Source organism: Oryzias latipes, chromosome 17 (genome assembly GCF_053564925.1).
Source record: "Oryzias latipes strain Hd-rR chromosome 17, Olatipes_Hd-rR_3.1".
NCBI lineage: Eukaryota > Metazoa > Chordata > Actinopteri > Beloniformes > Adrianichthyidae > Oryzias > Oryzias latipes.
In genome coordinates, this window is record NC_136253.1 from 7,275,159 (window position 1) to 7,295,222 (window position 20,064).

Consider the following 20,064-nt stretch of genomic DNA (forward strand, 5'->3'; position numbering starts at 1 on the left):
CCACCGACTGATAAAAATGCTGAGTTCTCAACCAACAAATGATTATAAATTATTAGCTTTTTATTTTTAGTTCCATATAGTGCTTTTATTTGTAATGACCAATCACAAAGCTTTAACTATTTTTGCCCAACTTGAAAAGATTACATATTTCCCTTAATGCCTCATGAAGATACGGCTTTAAACCAAGATTGCAATAAATATGAGCAGAATATTTCTGATCCAATGAAAACTCAAGCGCTCCTGGACCCTCGTGTCCTGCTCTGTGCTGCCCTCTTCAGGGAGCAGAGACTCACTTCAGTCTGCAGACGCTCCTCTGCTCTGCTTCCACAGATCGTTACAGGAGAGTCTGAACCGCAGAGACCTCCAGGGCAACATGTCAGAGCTGCAAAGGAAGTCAAGAAGGCGTTTTTGCTCCCAAGTGCTTTTAGAATTGTGAAGCTGTTGAGGAAGTTTGTTGAAAGGGTTTTTAAATGTGCTCTTAAAAGTATTGTGAAGTAAAAAACAGAAACATTCCATTCAAAACAGTGTCAGGTTTATTAATCTTTCTTCTTAAAGTTTCAGGAATGGCAGGAATTCCCTTCTTGAACTGGACAAACATGTTTTTTGACACTCAGATGGATGTTGATGCCTCATGTTCTCCAGCACAGCATCCTCTTAAGGCCGGCAGAACACGTTATAGACCGACCAACCGACCGCTGTGGTCCAATCGCACATAGCTCCCGACACAAGCGGAAGGTTTCCAACACTCTGGAGCTTCAAAATCAGAGAAACTGCACTGAGACGAACTTCAAGTCTGCTTTCAGCTGTGCATGGTGAAAAGGAAATGTTTAAAAAGCATCAATAACAACGTTACTGTTTCTGTAACATGAGAGGTGGAGTGTCAGAGTTAACGCGGTGAAGCTCATCTATGCCGCACACGAGTCAGCATGATGGTTCATCTCAGATACAAAGATGTGCTGCAACTTCAGAAAACCACCGAACATTCAAGCGCTGGGATCATCCTCAACTTTGGCACAGCTGCTGAATCTTGTCCGCCAGCTCCAGGCAGTGCAGGACCCGCTCCTTCTCTCCCTGAAGCTGGCTGGGGCTCACTTGGCCCGCGAGCTTAGCAGAGAAGTGGATCAGGTCCTGCATGAAGAGCCCCACGGCCCCCCGGGGCGCAGCCGGGATCTCGCTCAGAGTGCAGGAGTCAAACACAAAGTTGATGTTCTTCGCTCGTGGGAGGCCCGTCTGCCGTTCCTCCACCCACGTCAGAGGTCTGCAGGAGAAGATGGAACAATAGAGTGAAGCTTCACACACCAACAGAAACATCAGACCACAATTCTTGAAGAAAAACAAACACATTACGGGAAGGAGGGTCTGAGGGCAGAGATGTCCAGTTTAGTTTAGCCATTACCTGTTGAATTCTATGACTTCTTTATGCTTTAATGCTTTTTATACAATTAATGGTATGAAGCCCATTGAGATGCCTATGGTAATATTGGGCTAAATAAATACAATTGAACTGAATGTGTGTGTTTGATTTATGATGAACCCAAATTAAGGATTTGTATTTTGTGTCAAACAGCCAGGATTTGTATTTTGTGTCAAACAGCCAGTACATTTTGTGCATTTTCCACGTTTGAATGTCGGTCTTTGGTGATCCATGTGTGATATCCGTCATGCATACGCGTTTCTTGCGTTTGTCATTCGTCGATGTGCTCAGATGTCTGTCGAGGGTTTTTGCTGACGGCTCTTTCCGTGAATTTGGTTTTGAGCAGTTCAGAATGTTTGGTCAGTTGAAAATTATACGGTTTACTCGTATTTTATGTAGTTTATAAACAATTATTCAAAAATAACCCAATTGTGCATGATTTTTGTGAAATGCATACGCAGATTTGTGGTTTTCCACGTATGTCTAACAGACTCTCCACGCATGTACCACCCATGTAGAACTTTGATATCACATTCAAATGACGTAATTACGCATCCAATTTTTCACACAAACAGTTTGAATCTCAAAACATTCTTGGGCCAGACCTGGCTTTTACGTTGGTCTACGTGTTCTTTACATGGTTTATTCATACTTCCGTGGTTTTAACGTGGTACATTCGAGATAAATCTGTAAAAGTTTCACATAAAAACCACCACTTTTCTCACTTTTTCCACATAGATTCACGTATGACCAATTTTCATCCTTGTGCAAACTGCACGTAGTAGCCGTGTGACACGGAAGAATCCCTCCACAGACATGACTTCAGACCTGTGCCGTCAGGCTGCGTCACCTGTTGTCAGACGTCAGCAGCTTTGCCGTCAGCTTGCTGTAGCCTTTGGCGGGCTCCTCCTCCAAGGTGGCTGCAGACACGGAGAGCTTTCCGAAGAGTTCTACCAGCCAGGTGAGGCGAGCGATGCCGCTGAATGCAGGAAACCCAAAGCCGGCCTTCAGAGCTCCACCTAAGACACAAAACCATTTTCAGCAGCAGAAAACGCAGCGTTGTTACAGTTCAAAGGCCAATTTAGCTGGAAGCCTAAAAATATCTGTTACATGACTATAATCAAGCTCAGAACCTGGAATGTTTGCAAGAACTGTGTCACGTCAGCTCCCTTCAGGTTTATTGTCAGCTCAGTTTTCTGTAGGACATCAGTAATTGGACAATGACATTCAGCAGAATTTTGATACTGGAAATCCTCATCCAATCAGCGATGTCCCATAGTACCTACCTTTCCCGATTTCTCATTGCGTTTCATTTTTCTAACATTTCTTTACAAATCACTTTAGTTTTTTTTTTTTTTTGTTCTTTACATTTTGGTTTCTAGTAGGGCTGCACGATATGAAGAAAACTTGCGATATGCGATATCAGTGATTAATATTGCGATAACGATATAATTTGCGGTATATAAACATTAGCAAAACAACCAAAAATATTATTCCCATTCCATTACAACAGCTTAAAAATTATACTACAAATGACCCTTGTTGACATAGGAGGCGAACATACAACATAATAGGGCGCCATCCGATTAGTTAACAACGTGAAGGGCTCCATCTGATTGGTCAAATGCAGAAAGGGATTCTTTCAATCCATTAAACACTTCAAGCTGCCATAAGATTGTTTGGCCACATCTAAGGTAACCATTTATTGCAAATTTGCTGTCTTTTGCGATATGCATATTGCACAGCTTGATATTGCGATAACGATAAATTTGCGGTATACTGTGCAGGCCTTGTTTCTAGAATTATGTTTTGTTTCCTAAAACGTTTGTTATGCTTCTTTATTTGTTGTTGTGCTCTTTAAAAGGTTTTTGCGTTGAGTGATTTGTTGATGTGATTTGTCCTTCAAGGCCACCGTATTAAAGCCAGCTGACCCAGTTCACCGACAGCAGAACTACTGCTGCTGCTGCTGCTGCTGCTGCTGCAACAAGGCAGCAGCAAATCCCACTGAAACCTTAAATGAGGTTTGGAGTCTGAAACTGCATTTGTGTCCACAGGATAAACACATGATGCTCTGGCCTTCACCCACACCTAACGGGACATCTCAGCAAAATACCAAATGAAATGTCAATTTACAAGTTTACAATTTTTCCATCAACAAATCTTAATTTGTAAACAAAATGAACAGGAGCTTGAATGTATATTAATAATTAAGTTGATTTTTTTCTAAATCTAAATTTGTTTGATGATATGAAATATTTTAAAGAATTAGGACGTACAACCAAGATACTTTGATTAAAAATATCCCAAATTGTTGCATTCGAAACTAAGAGTGAAGAGATTTTCTGCCACGTTTGAGAAACTACTCTAAAGGAAAATCCTCACAATCCAGTTTCTCAATGGATTCATTATTGACAACTTAGCGTATGCTGTTGGAGAAAAAGTGTGTTGCACGGTGGCGGTGGTTTTGTAATGTGGGACGTGCATCATACCGGTGAAATGGAGCGTGCCTTCCTGCAGGATTTTCCCCTGGACCGCTCTCTTCAGTTCTTTGAAGTCCTCGGTCAGCAGCTCGATGTGTTCCTCGTGTAGAACCAGTCCTGGCGCACAGACCAGCAGGTTGGAAACTTCAGAATGTGACAGACTGAGATGATCGGCATCTGTGACTGCATCAGCATTTAAGGCTGGGGCACATTTTGAATGGCTTTAAACAAAAAATGTCTTCCTAACAAAAACAAAAACCAGTTTGCATGAGCAAACAAACTGTAGTCCCAGAAGGTGTTTTACTGCTCTACATGACTAGATCTGTGATAGTCCAACTTTGTACACTCAAGTCAAGTAGACATTCTTTAGTTTGCAGCTTAACCAGATTTACCATTATCTCAATTAAACAAAGAAAAAGAAAAAATAAAGATGTATTTATTTTTTTTCAGCTTATTGAAATATCTAATGGAAAAACCACAAATTGATTCCTTGATTCTGCAGGTTCTGGACAACTGATGTGATGTTTTGTTTAGACTCTTCACAGGTTATTAATACTTTTTTCACCATAAATGTTTTCTTTAAACTGAAGGACAAATGTCAAATACGTTTTCTGTCTGCCTATGTCTTATTGTTTCAGTCAGCCGGCCCCGTCTGCCTCTGGTTAACGTCGTCTTACCTTTCTTCTGAGCCAAATCCCAAAGCTCCACAGCGGCCTGGTATGACATGGTCATGGGATACTCAACACAAACATGCTTTCCTGCCTGCAGAAACGTCCTGATCCAACAGGAGGAGCAGAAAGGACATGGTGAATCAGAATCTTCATTTTTAAAACACTTACTCTGTTTTTTAAACAACAAAGCTAATTTGGAGAGCGGCAGACCAAAACCTCGTCCATCTTCCAGATGAAATGTGGAAGGAGTTTGGATTGGCTATAACGTGCGTTTGTAATAAAGCACTTTGCTGTGTTGCACACTTCCCTAATTCCTATACTTCACTGTGGTGGAGAGGTCTGAGTGGACGTTTGTCCAGAGGTTCAGGCCAGACAGACTTTTACAAAAACCTTTAGAACAGTTTAGTACAGGAACAGAATTTCCTAATCCTCCGTTCTGGACTAGTGCGCTACAGAGACGGCATGGGAATTCATCTTTCGGCTGGACTGACTTTGGATAAACCGTCTTCCCACGCATTGCTGGATATTTTTAGAACACAACACTCGCGATAAGCGAGTGTTGTGTTCTAAAAATATCCAGCAATGCGTGAAATCCGCCAGGTAGGATTCTAGATTTTCTCTCTTGTTTCAACTCTCAAAGGTCAAAACTTCATAGAAAAATAAATCCTGGGTTATAGAATAAAAAGAAATATCAAATACTTCTGAATATTTGGTCAAATTTAAGCATTCTGTGCAGGAGACACGATACGGAGGAGATTGATTGACAAGGCCTATAGCCAATCAGGATGCATAAAATAATCCGCTGTGTAAAGACAAAACAGCACGCATGGTTACATTTAAAACTTTGTGAAACATGGAGACTGCAGAAGGTGAACTCAGACACAACGAGGGAACACTGTCGTGAATCGAATCCACGTCTCTGCAGAACCGTGATCAACTTGTTTCCTGGGGCGGACATGGGGCCCAAATATCTCAGAAAATACAGGTCAGCTCGTCTTTGTGTTGGAAACGCTTCACCATAAACAGAACAGAGTCTCACCATTTAAGCAACACCCCACGAGAAGCATGGCGGGGCATTGGAGACATCCCCAACTTCAGAGGCTGTGATAGGTCCACAGGAGCTCCAGATGCTACACAAGCAGAGGAGCACACAAGCTTCTTTGCTCGCTACCAATCCTCCCAACAACCCCCGCCCGGCCCAGCCCTAACCCCCTACCCCTCCTGGACCCTCCGCACCTCCACTCACTGTGCAGGAGCATGACGTCAGACGCCCGCACCTAAAAGTGAACCCCAAGAAGGCTGCTGATCCCGACGGAGTACCTGGCAAAGTGCTCCAGGCGTGCGCCCACCAGCTCGCCCCCCCACCTTCACAAAGATCTTCATTCTCTCCCGGGCCCAGGCAGTAAATCCATCCCACCTGAAGTTAGCAACCATCATCCCAGTGCCAAAAACGTTGCGTTCCATGTCCCCAACTCCGTGTTGTTTTTTACATCTGACATTTTATATCCGTACTTATCACTTTGCACATAATTACAGACATTTTTTTATTTGCACACCTCCTTGGTACACTCTGTACATATTGACATTCTTATATTTGAATTTGTTAGATTGGTTTTTCTGATGGTGACTGCATCCGTTTCATTGTCCAGTGGACAGTGATGATGCAGGGATATCTCTGATCTCATCTTAGAATCTAATTCAAAACATTTAGGTTTGCATCTAAAGAAGCTTCGATCAGACTTTGGTCTTTTTTAGGAAGATATTTCTGTCTTCCTTATTTACATACGTTTATGCTTTTGTGTTAACATAAAGGTAAATCATTTTAAAGGTCAGTGAGTAACTACAGAAAATTAGAAGACTCTCAGTATTGTGTTGATTTTGAGTTTTATACGACAGTCTGTTGGAATACCACCCCCCCTTGTAAAAAAAACAATATTTTTCTGTGAAAATAGAAACTTGTTCTTTTGCTTTGCAGAGTCAGAAGTAGCATGCCAACATTTGAAGCTCAGAGGATTCCAACCCTCCGACCCAACTGATCCAAAGTGTTCTGGCAGAACCAACAGCAGCCACAGGGAGCCGGGGAGGAGGCATCTGTTTAAGCACAGATTTCCAGCAGAAAGCGTACCTCACATAGTCCTGATGGGACTCATTCTCAGTGCAGATGAATGCGGCGTGAATGTCATCTCTGCTCACAGCTTCCTCCACGGAGATCTGACTCACTCCCTGCTGGTTGTCCAGGTTCCTCCTGTCAACACAAACACTTTGATGAGACTTCAACACACACAAGGATCCTTTCATGTAACTCACAGCTATGGTTTTGAAAGAACTTATCGTCGCTTTATGGACCCCAAAATTATTTTCCATGTTTGCATAAATGCAACATGAAGTTGGCCACTTGCTGAGCCATTTCATTGGCTCTGCTCCAATTTTCTCATTCAAATACAGTCAGCAACAGTTAAAAACACACACGCTCTGTGGCCATCACCTGTAGAAGAGAACTGGACTGAGGGACTCCTCCCCCCTGCTACGGTTCAAACAGGAAGTGGTTCCAAGAAGCTAATATCCCATAGACTTCTATAGAGAAATAAACAGCTGTTACTCTGTCGTTTTGTTGGTCAGAAGAACCGTTCTGGATCTGATGGCTTTATGGAAAAACTTCTTGGTGATCCTCTTTTTGTTATTTTGTTTTAAGCAATAAAATTAAAAAGAAAACATGTGGTGTTTACTGGCCCCCACCTCAATTGTTTTAGTGGAAGGTGTGTGGACTACCAACAATCAGGAGTAAGGCCCGGTTTTATACTTCAAAGCGATCTGCAATTGCTTGGGTAGGTATAGGTATCAGGGCCATCGGAGCAGAAAACGTATTTAACAATGATGCCAATTATGAAAACTGCATTTAATTAGTTAAGAAATACCCAACTTCACTCACAGACCCAGAGAGAAGAAAAACTAGATAGAAAACAGAGCAGGTTACTGGACAGACACATCTTGTACCACAGATCTTGTAGCACTAGAGAACGCAATTCGTCCCCTCTCATTTTTATTTTGCGTCTCTGTTCCCTTCTGTTTGTTGGATGAGCACACCACTTCCTCCTCTGCCTTATTGTGTACCTGTGCGTTCTCAGGCACAACAAGTGTTAGGACAAGATGTCCTTCCTGTTTAAAAAAGATAATAAAAAAATGGAAACATTCGTGAAGTTATTGCGGACAGTCAGAAGCCAAAATTAGTGTGAAAGTGATTGTGGATACGATTGATGCGATGACTGATCACTGGGAAGTACAAACCTGCCTTTTGCCTGTACTTGACAGTAGTTCCCATGGAAACGCTGACTCAGACCGACTCGGACCGATCACTATCATCTGGCTCTAACATGGTGATGTCCGTATGGCAGAAAAATGGCCCCCGAATTGGCTTCAATTCGCTGGAGGTGGAAGTCAGTTATTTTCTATAAGTGACTTCACACCAGCTCAGTCCAGTTCTCTTCTACAGTCAATGTCTTTGACCTCCCGCAACCATTTGACCTTTTGCGCGGTCAGCGGGAATCAGCCGATTCTGACGTGCAGAAAAGTGGCTTTTAAAAACATCAGCTTTGCACCAACATGCCACACATTTCTAACGTAAAGTGTTGCAGATCCGCCCAAAGCTGTTTGTCACCGCTTCAGGATTGGCTGGAAATATGTTAAAAGCACAAACAGTTACAGTAGTTGAAAAAATGTCAACAGTGGAGCTAAAGCTCCGGGTTACCGGGTTAACTGCAGGTCAGTAACAGCACCAGGGCAGAGGGGGCATTTTAATAGAACCCAAATCCTTTAGAAATAACCATCTGCATTGGTGAAAAAGTCCTTGAAATGTCTACTGTGACCTTGTACGGTGACCTTCCAACCGCCCACTCTCAGAGTTTGACAGAGACCGTTTCTGAAAGGAGCTTTGACCAGAGCCAGCCCCCAAAAAGGGGGGCTTTATTAGCACCCAGATGAATTTCACATTTTTTGCAGTGACTGTTGCTGAGCACCGTGCTGTGGGCATTAGGTTATATGTACTTTTGTTTTGGGAGTGACTGATCCACACAAATGAGCCATACTTTGAGGTCAAATGCACTCTTACACAACTTGGCCAGCCTGCTGTAAGCAGACCCGTATCTGATTGTGGGGTCACTTTATCAGGAAGCAACAGACCCTCAGATCTGGCGTTGGGTTACATGGTAGATTAGGACGTCCCCTTGAAAGACCCAAAAATGTTTTTGTCCTTTACTTTCCATTATCTATTCTCATTTCTGACAGTCAATATGATTGTAATGAAAAGTTAATGTCTGCATGTTTTGTTGTTAAGAAATGAATGCATTTCTTTTTCTGTTGTTTCTGCTTGAAATAAATCTTAATCATTTAGCTGGATAGTTGACCTGCTGATGACAAGCTCACCTCTCATCAGCACCAGCACCACATGGTGTCGTGGCTGCACCTGTGCAGGTGTGTTACCTTGATATGAATCCTCGAACAGCCAGTTTCTCTGCAGGACTTCCAGGATGTGGAGTCAACATGTCACGGATCCTCACCCATCCCGCCGTTCCAATGCCGACCACCACCGCCCCGAACATCCTGACCAAACGTGGGAAAGACAAAGAGCAGGTCTGGAAACACTGGGACCATGTTTGGTTCTTAATGAACAAGTACAGCACTTCCACGACGCTGATGACGATTCACTGATCACTGAAGAAACCCAAAGTCATAGATGGCTAGTAAACAGTTTCACATTTTCTCCCCGACATAAGACCAGAACGTCTGTGGATGAAGAACACGCTGTTAAAGGGACATGAATAAAAGACGGATGGGGGGGGGGGGGGGGGGGGGTCTATACACACTACGTTCAGAAAACCAGGACAATGAAGAAGAGGAACATGTTCGTGTCCCATTCATGTCTCTTTACTGACAAACAATGCAGTCTTAGCCCACGACACATATACTTTCGGTGGCTTCAAAGGCACATCACAGCAAACTCACTTTCACAGCCTGGAACTTGGGAAGCGTGCGCACGTGCACGGCAGCAGCTGCTCGGTTCGGCTCGGCTTGGCTTTGATGCAGCTGAAGCCGAAAACGCCTTTAACTGCCACCCTGGTGTCGCGCGCCCGCGTGATGTAACCTCTTAAGTAATTGGTGACAACCGGAAGTTGAAAGAAGGGGAGGGGGGATGTCCAAAAAGAAACAACTCACGCACGCGCTTGCTTCCTTGGCAGTCACCTCAGGAGCGCGTGAACCCACAGCCTGAGGTGCTCGGCGCGTGCACGCCGGCCGGTACGGATGTACCGACGTGACCCGCGCGCGATCTTCACTGGTGCAGTGACAGAGTCCGCCGCTAGGGGGCGGACTGCCTCTTACATAAGGAGGCTCCTGTGCAGATGCTCCTCGTTTTGGGATGAGACTGAGTTAGGATGCTCTGTCTCTCAAGAGCTGAGCACGCAGGAACCTGGCCTCCCCAGCTCCGTCTGTTCTTTGAGAAAGACTCTTTAGTCTCTCATAATTCTAAAAAAAAAACAGGGCAGCTCTGCTAACAGAGCATGTGAACACGTCGGTCTGTTTCAGGTTCAAAAACAACCATTTGGTCTTCATTGAAACTTTAATTTTTAATGAGCCAACTGAAAGCACTGTAATTTACGTGTCTGTCCCATGACCCCCACGTACAATGAATAATGACTATGTAACTGTAAAAATAAATAAATAAAATCAGGGGTGGATTTCCTCCATGTGCTTTCCAGCGAGGGTGTCGGGGGGCCAGGTGTCAGCTCACCTTTGCACAAATAGTATGCGTGACAGAAGGAAATGCTTTGCATGTGTCGGTTTGTATGCATAAGTATGTGCGTGTGAGCTGTAGCTGTATTGTGTACATGTTGAGGACGTACGTGTTGACATGTTTGTGTTTTTTGGGAGCCAACAGGTATGCTTGTATTATTTGAGTGTGTGGACAGGCCCCGCCCCTTTTGACTAACATCTGCACCTGAAAAGTGATGAGGCTAAATTTCTAGCATTTTCTTGCTTTGTAATTCTACCCCCCCCCCCCCCCACTTCTGTAATCCTCCAACTTCCTTTACCCCCCTTTTCCTCCCCTCTCTTTAGTACCCTTAACCCACCCCTCTCTAACATCCCACTTTCTTCTTCTCTCCTCTTCTTTTCTGTCCAGTCCAACAAAAAATGTATACAAACATAAAGAGAATAGATGAAGTTTAGCCTCTAATCCAAAATGGGTTTATGTAAATATACACCTTGTGTGTCCGAAGATTCATACCCCCTAGTCCACAGGAAGCAGCATCACACTGCTTAAATGGAACCATTATTAAACCAAAACAAGGCCATGGGTCCGAATCCCCCCCCCCCCCCCCCCCCCAATTCACGTGTATTTTCTCATACATGAGAATGAAAAATAAACTTTTAGGACAGTGGTTATTGTTAAAACCCACTCCGATGAGAATTGTATTTTGGGTGTTAACATGTTCTTTTAGAACATTCTGAATGAACATATATAAAGATTAAAGTGGCTTTTTCCAAATAATTGAATCACGAGCAGATGGAAAAATGCAGTTGGAAAAACTAAACCTAACTCACAGATTTACTGTAGTGTTCTGCCCAACATCACTTCAATACTACATTACTGGAAGAGCTGGGAATTGAACCAACAATGACTGCTTTCACTCCCAAAACAGCAGTCGAAGAGACGGTTGAGAGGTTAGTATTCCTCGTGGGTTTTTTGCCCTCAGAGCCCTATGGGTGATGTCAGAGATCACCAGTCCTGTCCAAATATATCTAGAAGCATCATCCTGTTTTTATTAATATGTATCTGTTAACAGGTGTGCTTCATTTAAATGTTTCTCCGTAATGTATTCTCTCTAAAAATCATCTCTCTTTGCTAACGGCCTCCCCGATGGAGCTTATCCAACTTCAGTAGTCCCGCTCTTCCATCCATTCGAGGACATGTATTTAACTCTAAGACACAACTCCTACCACTTTTCTTAGCAAAGTCTGAAACACTGACATCCCTGTCTGCATGGTGGTGTTGTCTCCTGCACATGCAGTCTGGTGCAGCTCTGTGCATAAGCTACTTTTCCTCTTTTCAGCAGCTTCTCAAAGGTTTCGAAGCAACAACAACACAACAGCCTGAACAATGAAAAATGTTCCATATCCGTGCTGTGTATGGGGCGGCATTCTTGTCCACGCAAACACGTAAACATGATGTACATTTAGTAAACCACAGGTGCTCAAAGGTTACCCGGATCGCAGTCAAACACTTTGATTAGAGTGGTGATAAAACCCGTTTATTTCCATTAAAATGGTGCAGAATATAGACCGAAGAAAGAAAGCCAGCTTTTATTAGCAGTATGAAGTTATCCTGCATGTCCAGGAAAAACTGAATTGTAAAGAAGACTGTTCCATTTTCCTCTATATTTCATCTAGTGCAGCGCGTCCAGAGTCCAGCAGGGGGCAGTAAACAGCCTTTGTGCGGCACAAACCCCCGATAAGCATAGAAGAAAGAAGACAAAGGCCACCGTCCCTATTTAAACCCACGTGAACACGTGTTACGGACGGATTCCGGATCTAACCTGCAGCAGAGCGGCGCACGCTCACGGAGAACCGCGCAAACGAGGGGGAGGGGTCAGGGAAGAGCACGCGCCGGTAGAGCCGCATGTGTTCAGGTAAGAGTGACACTGAACTCACCTGAGCGCATTTGTCCGCCACAGCATTCATGGAGAGGCCATTTCGACCAGCTGACAGGACATTCCCGATGACGTAAAAGGGCCCCGCCCAGTCGGTGCCTCGTAGTCGGTGATTTTTTTTTTAGAAGCATTTTTTTACATCCCAATATTTTCAACAGTGAATGCTTTATCTTTATTTTCGGATTTTTGGAAATGTTTCCTCCTGCAGGAGAAAAAAAAAACATCAGAACAATGTTCCTGTTTTCTCTGGGATTTGTGTACACTGTTCCTGTTTAAATAAAGTTTCAACAAATTAGAAACCAGGACAGGACTCCAGAGCTGTAGACCTAGAGAGTTCCTCTCTATAAGTCATTTTTCTGGCAGCATCCTCTGATGATTTTCCCTCCATCATGTCTCTCAGGTTGGTGTCTGCAGCTCAGCCGCCATCGTGGCTCCGTTTCATCTGTCTTTGCTTTTTTGTGCAGGAAGAGCTGCACCATGAGGGTCCCCATCCACCATCTGCAGAGGCTCACCATCTTCACTACCGTCCTGACGGGTGGGGGCGTTGGCACCATGTACTACCTGATGCAGAGTGAGTGCATGTGTGCGTGCACGCGTTGAAGCAATAGTCTGTTCAAAACAGAAACTCCTGGTTCCGCTTTACGGTCTGAAAGTGGCTCTGGTTTAGGAGTGGAACCCGCAAATGTCTTGGTCTGTCTCTCTGCTGCAGCCCCTTCATGTCTCTGTGACTCATGCACACGTACGTGCGCATGCTCTCTTTTCTGCTATCTCGTCAGAAAACTTTGCTGGGAGTGAATACCATCAACTCGCTGTGCGACAGCTGAAGGCGTGTCCTGTTGCCATGGAGAGCCTTGGAGCCCCGCCCTTACGAGTTCATAACATCCATCTGACTGACAGATACAACCGTGTGGACCATCAGGCAGCCCAGGTACAGTCTGTCAGGGGGGTGTCCAGCCGCTGTGTGATGATGAGTAAACTGACCAGTTTCTCCATTATCACAGGAAGATGAAAAATAGGATTATTTTTGCTAACAAAGTATTAGGCAGAAAAAAATATTCACAAATTAATTCTGTGCATTTGTATGCAGCCTGCTTATGCCGACATAACAGAAGGCAGAATAAATCCAGTTTAAACACACAGTTTAGTTGTGTGACATCCTCCAGAACAGGAAAAGCAGCAGAATTCTAGTTGTTACTTGTCAAATCTAGGTCTGAAACCTGTCCCACCTCAAATTAGGGCTGTGTATTGGCAAGAGTCTGGCGATACGATACGTATCCCAAAATTTTACCAAAACATATTTTCTTTTTTTCTTTAAATATGGCTTTGAAAAAACTCAACCTGAATTTCAATATGTCATCCACTGCAATAAAATGGTCAAATTCAGTTTATTAAATGATCACAATGTTAAGCGCTGCAATTGCGTCTCATGTATAAGTTCCATTTACCAAAGCAAATTCATAGTGCTTTTATTTTGGTAAGTTAAAATATAGAAAGGGAACAGTCAACATTGTTTGATTTCCACAACAAAATATTTTTCAGTATAAGAAAAACAAAGAATGAATGAGCCTTAACCAATAAGTTTCTATTGGGCAAATAAAATGCTGTTTATTTTCAACTTTGCTTAATGTAGCTTCTCCATTACTTTTAAACGGTTCAGGAGTCAGAATGGTGCTTCAAAAATAAAGGGTGGGGTGTGGGGGACACACTGATTATTTCCAGAAACAATAAAGTGATGATGAGGCAGCATGACGGAACGACGAAAAGATGCTTTAATGTGACAAAAGTGCTTTGTTTACATATTATCAGTCTCTGCCTGTGCTGCACCTTTGGCTTTCCAGCCACGCTTCATCTCACACGGAGGTAAACTAACGCTCCTCGCCACGATGTCGCCTTTTTTCAGAGCGTTGTACACATTCCTCTGATCCATCAGGTCGCTAAACTAGAATCTATTGCTGGGATGTTTTGCAGAATTTTAGCCCGCTTTGCTGATTAGCAGGTTTTTAGCCGATGCTAAGCGCATAAGCCTCTTTAGCCGCTGCCGTGCTTCACTCTTATTTATCTGAGCCGCTAAAAAGCATCACAATCCTCGTTTTTATATGTTGCTAGAAGCAACATATAAAAAGCAACATGGCTCAGAGTTTCTGTTTGGTATCCATCGCAAGTAAAAACGAAGTATTTCATGTCTCATAACAACAGAACAAGCTGCCTCTGGCTGCAGTCTTCCTGTTGTCTCGTGCAGAGTAGAGCTGCTCTAAGAGGCTCCGTGTTCTCTGCTGCCAACTAGCGGTCAGAGGATGAAGTGGAGAACAAGAGTCAGACGCTGAAGAGCGCTCAGAAATAATTAAATAAATATCGTTCTGGCAGTAGGGTTGGGCGATGTCCCTTAAATTGGCCGTTGACGATGTTTGCTGTCAATCATCGGTATGGACGATGATATCGTCGTGGGGGGGGCTATTTTTAATATTTCGGTCTTATATAATTGCTATTCGTTGTTTTACTTTATTACTTTATTTATTTTATTTCCCAACTAATGACTCATCCGCGATGATCCAGTATAAACTGAGGGAAGTGACTTTAACAAAAAAAGTAACAAACAAACTAGAAAAGAAACGGTCCGCTCCCGCTCTTAACTAGTCAAGTGGACCGGCGGAGCGTGGACTTACAGCTTTGTGTTTGAGGGGAAGGGGGGTGCTTTGTTACATGAGCGGTAGTATGTGGGAGATTTAGAACTGCGATCCATTCCGCAGCTCTAGGGGAATGGGCTACCGAACTCAGAACCGGGTCGAAAAGTGTGTGTCTGAGCAGAGGATCGTGAGCACACACACAGCGCTTTGGGGCGGTTTGAGCTTCAAAGCAGAAAGGCCGCTCAGTCCTTAGAAATCGTTCAAACAATCACGTGGATTTGTGTTTCGAGTCGTGTCCCGACTAAATAAAGGCTAATGTTATTCCCACATGTTTACATGCAGCCAAGATGCAGATTGCAGCACCACCCAAGCTAATGTTGTTAGCCCGTGTTAGCATACTGCTAATTCTGGCTTCTTTCTGGCTCAGTTTTTCAACAGAAAAAGCACTGATTAAAAATAAAACGATGAGCGAACAGGCGTTTCATAATAACCGTAACATTATTAAAAGCAGGTTTAGATGATCGTCTTGTATATTACCGAGCTGACATATCAATGTATAAAACCGCTCTGCAACATTGTTTTGTAATGAATTGTTACATTCAATAAAGTTTGAGAAAAAAATAGCCGCTCGGCGGAACTGATATCCGCTTCCGGTTTTTCAAATCCTACTGCGCATGTGCGAATGATTTATTCCGACCGAAAGTGTGACCCATGTGAACGTTTGTTATAATCTGAAAACATTTTTCTGGAACCATCTACACAGTTGGATTCTAATCCGACCATCGATCCCATCAAGATATTTTTCACATGTAACCGGGGCTTATGGTGTCGACTCGCAGCTTGGCGGGGGCGTGGCATCACGATGGTGTCTCTCCATCGGGATGTCACTCACCCATCACGATGGACGATGTTTCCCGACCAGTTCTATTGTTTCCCCTGTATCGTAATCAGCATCAGTTCATTGCACTTTACCATGGCTCCTGGTAAAAACGTACTGTGGCTCAGGATCGTTTCAACTCGATTTTTCCTAATAGAACAATAGACGTTGTGTAAAATAAGACACACTTCAATGAATTTACAATGGCTAGGTGAATCAGTATCAGTAGCGATAGCTCAGTGGGTACATGTACACAATACACTATAGCAAGTCAATGGGGTCTGCATCCAGAGGTGCTGGGTTCAAGACCAGCATTTAAAAAAAATAAAATAATTTGCTTTGTGTTTATTTTCTTCATGTCATGAGTGTTTTGCTGTGTCAAGCACTTCTCACAGAAAACGTCACATGTCATGTTGTTTTACGTTTTATTTTTTAATTATTAAAAACAATGTTTTGTGTTACGTTTTTTTCCATCATCACTTCTACATTGAAGTGTTACAAGGAGCTTAGTTGAAGCATATGATATACGGCCAGTCCGCCACCAGATGCCGCTGTTCTGTGTGGTTTCAAAGCCCTGAATGGCTGGTTCATTTTTCCGGCACAATTACATGAAGCCCAAGGGAAGCTTCATGGGGCTTCTATTCCCATCGCTAACAATTCTAACTATTCAGTAGGACTATCAGTTGTGTATCCACCTGACTTCTGCACAACACAACTGATGGTCCCGACCCCATTTATAAGGCAAGAAATCACACTTATTAAACCTTACAGGGCACACCTGTGAAGTGAAAAACATCTCAGGTGACTACCTCTTCAAGCTCATCAAGAGAATGCCAAGAGTGTGCAAAGCAGTAATCAAAGCAAAAGGCGGGTACTATGAAGAACCTACAATATGACATATTTTCAGTTTTTTCACACATTTTTGTTATGTATATAATTCCACATGTGTTCATTCATAGTTTTGATGCCTTCAGTTTGAATCTACAATTTTCATAGTCATGAAAATAAAGAAAACTCTTTGAATGAGAAAGATATGCGATATTGGTGATTAATAGTGCGATAACGATATAATTCGCGCTATATAAACAAATAGCAAAACAACCAAAAACATCATTTCCGTGTTCACTGCAACAGTTTAAAAATTATACTCCAAATGACCCTCGTCGACGTAGGAGGCAAACATCAAACATAAAAGGGCTCATCTGATTGATCAACAACGTAAACGGGTCCTTCCGACTGGTTAAATGCATAAAGGGATTTATTTCATTTGTTCAATATTTCAAGCTGCCATGAGTTTGTTTTAGCACATTTAAGGTAACCATTTATTGCGATTTTCGCGGTCTTTTGGGGTATGCATATTGCACAGCTTAATGTCGCGATAACGATAAATTTGCGGTATACTGTGCAGGCCTAATGTACATGCATCATTATACGCAAAGTGATGAGAAGTTGTTTTTGAAAGGATGGGTTTTAAGGACTAAATATGACGGTAAGCCAGATGCTTTGCTTACCATAAATACAGTTGATGATCAGGTGGACGCCTCCTTGCCCCTCCCCCTTCACCATGTGCTGCTTTTGGAGCATGCTTCTGATTACAGAAATCCTACCGCAGAGTGTCTTTGGTCAGAGGTTATTTCAGATCCTCTGTGGTACTGACTGAATGTTACAGGAGATCTTTCCCACTCGCGTCTACAAGTTCAAGTCAGCTTTGTTGTCAAAAATGCAATATATATGGCATCCAGCACAGTCATCTCAACCCACAGTCAAACTGCCAATAATAATAATGGTCTGATGTACAAAATATATACACAGGAAGTATCTAGAAAAAGTAAGATTGGGACATGGTATTCAGTATGGATAAAGGGGCAATAGTGGTTATGAGACAGATTCGTGTATCTTCATGTAATTCAATTTTTTCAATTAATTTTTTTTTTTGTATAGCCCAAATTCCCAACAACAGCAGCCTCAATGGGCTTCTTAACGTGTAAAGTGACAACAACCTACAGTCACTTTGATGAATGTTGGAAATTTATTGACTGCAACTTCTATTTCTCTCCTTGTAGATAAAAATAGATGTGTGGTTTAATTGAATTATTTTTTGAATGTGTTTTTTTTCTTTTCTTTGCAGATTAAGATTCCTGTCACAGGCTCAAAGACTGGAGGTTATCTGTACACGTGTTCACACAGAGAGCCACAAACACACAAGTGGGTCTGCTTCAGTTTTTTCCTCTGAACGCTCAGTACAAATTAATAAGGAGTTTGTGCACCCCCCTGCAGGTGGGATTTGAAACAGGCTGAGCTTCACCTCCGGGAAGGTTCCGTCATCGACTTGCTGAACCCTCCTCCTCGTCCAGCTACGCCAGAAGAAAGTACACTAGAGGAAGACATGGACAAATGGCTCTGAACGGGAATTCCAGACCAGTGTCTGGTGCTGAGGACGGGCTATGCTTTGATCATTACCTCGTACACAGAGCTGAAGCTGTTTGTAGAACGGTGCACGTCATTCTGCAGCGTGCAAATGAGAACCAAAGAGCTGAGGCGCAGCTTTGACTGTAATTTATTTCAAATGTTTCTCAGTCTCTGTTGGAAAGGATACATTTGTCAACACTGACTCTTCACTCAGGAGGCTCCTTTTTCACTCATCTCCCCTCTGGCAGACTGTCTTTTTTTTGTTTGTTTTTTGTTTATTGCAAACTAAAAGAGAATTGCGACATACCTGAAATACAAAGAAACAAACATATAGTTTCATATTTGTAATACAACTCGGCCAGTTATTCTTTTTTCCGAACACCACTCTCCAGTTTCCCCACCCCTGCAAAAAAGGGAAAATAAATGAATATCTTTAAAAAAAGAAAGAGGAACACCCTCAACCCCCCCCCCCCCCCCCTCTCCATAGTTTGCAATACAAAGCTATGATATATATTGTCCAATGTAACAAAAGCTTACCTCTATATGATCAACTCAATGGCCAAATCAGTCAACCAAATGGCAACATAAATTAGAGAAATATAGTTACATAAATAGCTTATGTAATAATATTTATACGTAAGAAAAATAATACTTATAATGCTAATAATAATTAGTAATAACTGGAATATTTTAAACTATAGACTACGCGGACGTGGTGGTAGAATGTGAGGAGGCGAAGGAGAAGAAGTGATCTAAAACCCGACCCCAGACTGAGAAAAATGTGTCCCTCAATCCCCGAACTGAATATTTTATTTTGTCAAGTTTTAATAGTTGCATAAGATCCGTCAGCCACTGGGACACCCTGGGTGGGTCTTAAGATTTCCAGTGCAATAATATACGGTGCCTTGCAATTAGAGTAGCAAAAGCAAGAATGTCTTTGTGTTTTTCTTAATGTATCTAGGTTTTGGTGTGAAACACCACATATGGCTGCTTCTGCACTAGGCTGGAGACTGATATCTAGAGCATCTGATAAAGTTTTAAAAATTGTAGACCAATAATTCACCAGAGCAGAGCATGACCAGAACATGTGGGTTAGATTGGCTGGGCTATTTTGACATCTGTCACAATTTGCACTCAGATGAATTAAAGATAAATTCTTGACAGTTTTACTTTAGAGAAGTGAGCCCTGTGTATAATTTTAAACTGTATTATATTTAACTTGGCACAGGAGGTACTGTGGTTAACTCTCTGTAAGGCCCGGTTCCATACATTATCATCCAAAATCCGCCCAAGCTCTTCCTCCCAGCTACCTCTTATTTTCAGAAGAGCTGCGCTGTCATGAAGTGATATGCAGTCTTTGATTTTGGAAATTAATCTTTTGTACCTTGAATTAAGTGGCAACTCAAACACCTCATCTATCATGGAGACTGGTGGGATGTTAGGGAAGGTCATGCTGCTGAAGGAAGTGACGCACTTGAAGGTAACGAAAAAAGTGAGAGTGAGGCAGATTAATTTTGGAAGCAAGATCATTGAAGCTTGCAAATATACCGTTTAGGTACATGTCCTTAAAGTTGATAATACCTTTCTCTTCCCAAATTGTGAAGGCGAAGTCTGTCTGACCAGGGAGAAAAAGGGGATTTTTGCGTATAGGACTAGTGGTAAGCACCTGAGTGAGTGTGTACGTCTGTCTGAATTGAAATATAATTTTAAAGGTATTTGTAACTATTGGATTGTGTGTAATATAGTGTGAAATGACACAGGGAAGACTAGATCCAATTAGGGCTGTCAGAGTTGTTTTACAGGAGGCGGCTTCGAGTTGACACCAGTTGATGTCAGAAGCCTGGAGCCAATGCATAATTTTTTGAATATTAGAGGCCCAGTAGTAGTGG

At 42.7% G+C, this 20,064-nt stretch overlaps 2 protein-coding genes across 4 annotated transcripts; one reads left to right on the top strand and one right to left on the bottom strand.

The window, feature by feature from the left end:
- Positions 1–515: 515 nt before the first annotated feature.
- blvra (biliverdin reductase A) lies at positions 516–12,418 on the bottom strand. Of its 3 annotated transcripts, none has more exons than XM_004078625.5 (7): positions 12,267–12,418; positions 9,042–9,161; positions 6,691–6,810; positions 4,572–4,669; positions 3,904–4,011; positions 2,265–2,433; positions 516–1,258 (listed from the first exon to the last, which is right to left on the bottom strand). In XM_004078625.5, the coding sequence occupies exons 1-7, from the start codon at positions 12,290–12,292 to the stop codon at positions 1,003–1,005; spliced, it is 897 nt and encodes a 298-aa protein (XP_004078673.1). In that variant the 5' UTR covers positions 12,293–12,418; the 3' UTR covers positions 516–1,002. The 3 variants fall into 3 exon arrangements, with proteins under 3 accessions (XP_004078673.1, XP_004078674.1, XP_078791513.1); XM_004078626.4 differs by lacking the exon at positions 12,267–12,418 and adding an exon at positions 9,564–9,914; XM_078935387.1 differs by lacking the exon at positions 12,267–12,418 and adding an exon at positions 9,774–9,876.
- On the top strand, positions 12,073–18,528 carry coa1 (cytochrome C oxidase assembly factor 1). The gene is made up of 5 exons (XM_004078627.5): positions 12,073–12,244; positions 12,730–12,836; positions 13,042–13,193; positions 17,895–17,971; positions 18,044–18,528. Exons 2-5 carry the CDS (start codon positions 12,743–12,745, stop codon positions 18,168–18,170), a joined length of 450 nt encoding a protein of 149 aa, XP_004078675.1. The 5' UTR covers positions 12,073–12,244; positions 12,730–12,742; the 3' UTR covers positions 18,171–18,528.
- The last annotated feature ends 1,536 nt before the right edge of the window (positions 18,529–20,064 follow it).

Coding starts and splice junctions, on each gene's coding strand:
- blvra (XM_004078625.5), bottom strand. CDS start 12,292: ATGCTGTGGCGGACAAATGCGCTCAG. Junction 4,670..6,690: donor TCCCATCAGGACTATGTGAG/GTACGCTTTCTG, acceptor CTGTTGGATCAG/GACGTTTCTGCAGGCAGGAA. Junction 2,434..3,903: donor AGGCACGCTCCATTTCACCG/GTATGATGCACG, acceptor TTTGTGTCTTAG/GTGGAGCTCTGAAGGCCGGC.
- coa1 (XM_004078627.5), top strand. CDS start 12,743: ATGAGGGTCCCCATCCACCATCTGCAGAGGCTCACCATCTTCACTACC. Junction 12,837..13,041: donor CATGTACTACCTGATGCAGA/GTGAGTGCATGT, acceptor CTATCTCGTCAG/AAAACTTTGCTGGGAGTGAA. Junction 13,194..17,894: donor TGGACCATCAGGCAGCCCAG/GTACAGTCTGTC, acceptor TTTTCTTTGCAG/ATTAAGATTCCTGTCACAGG.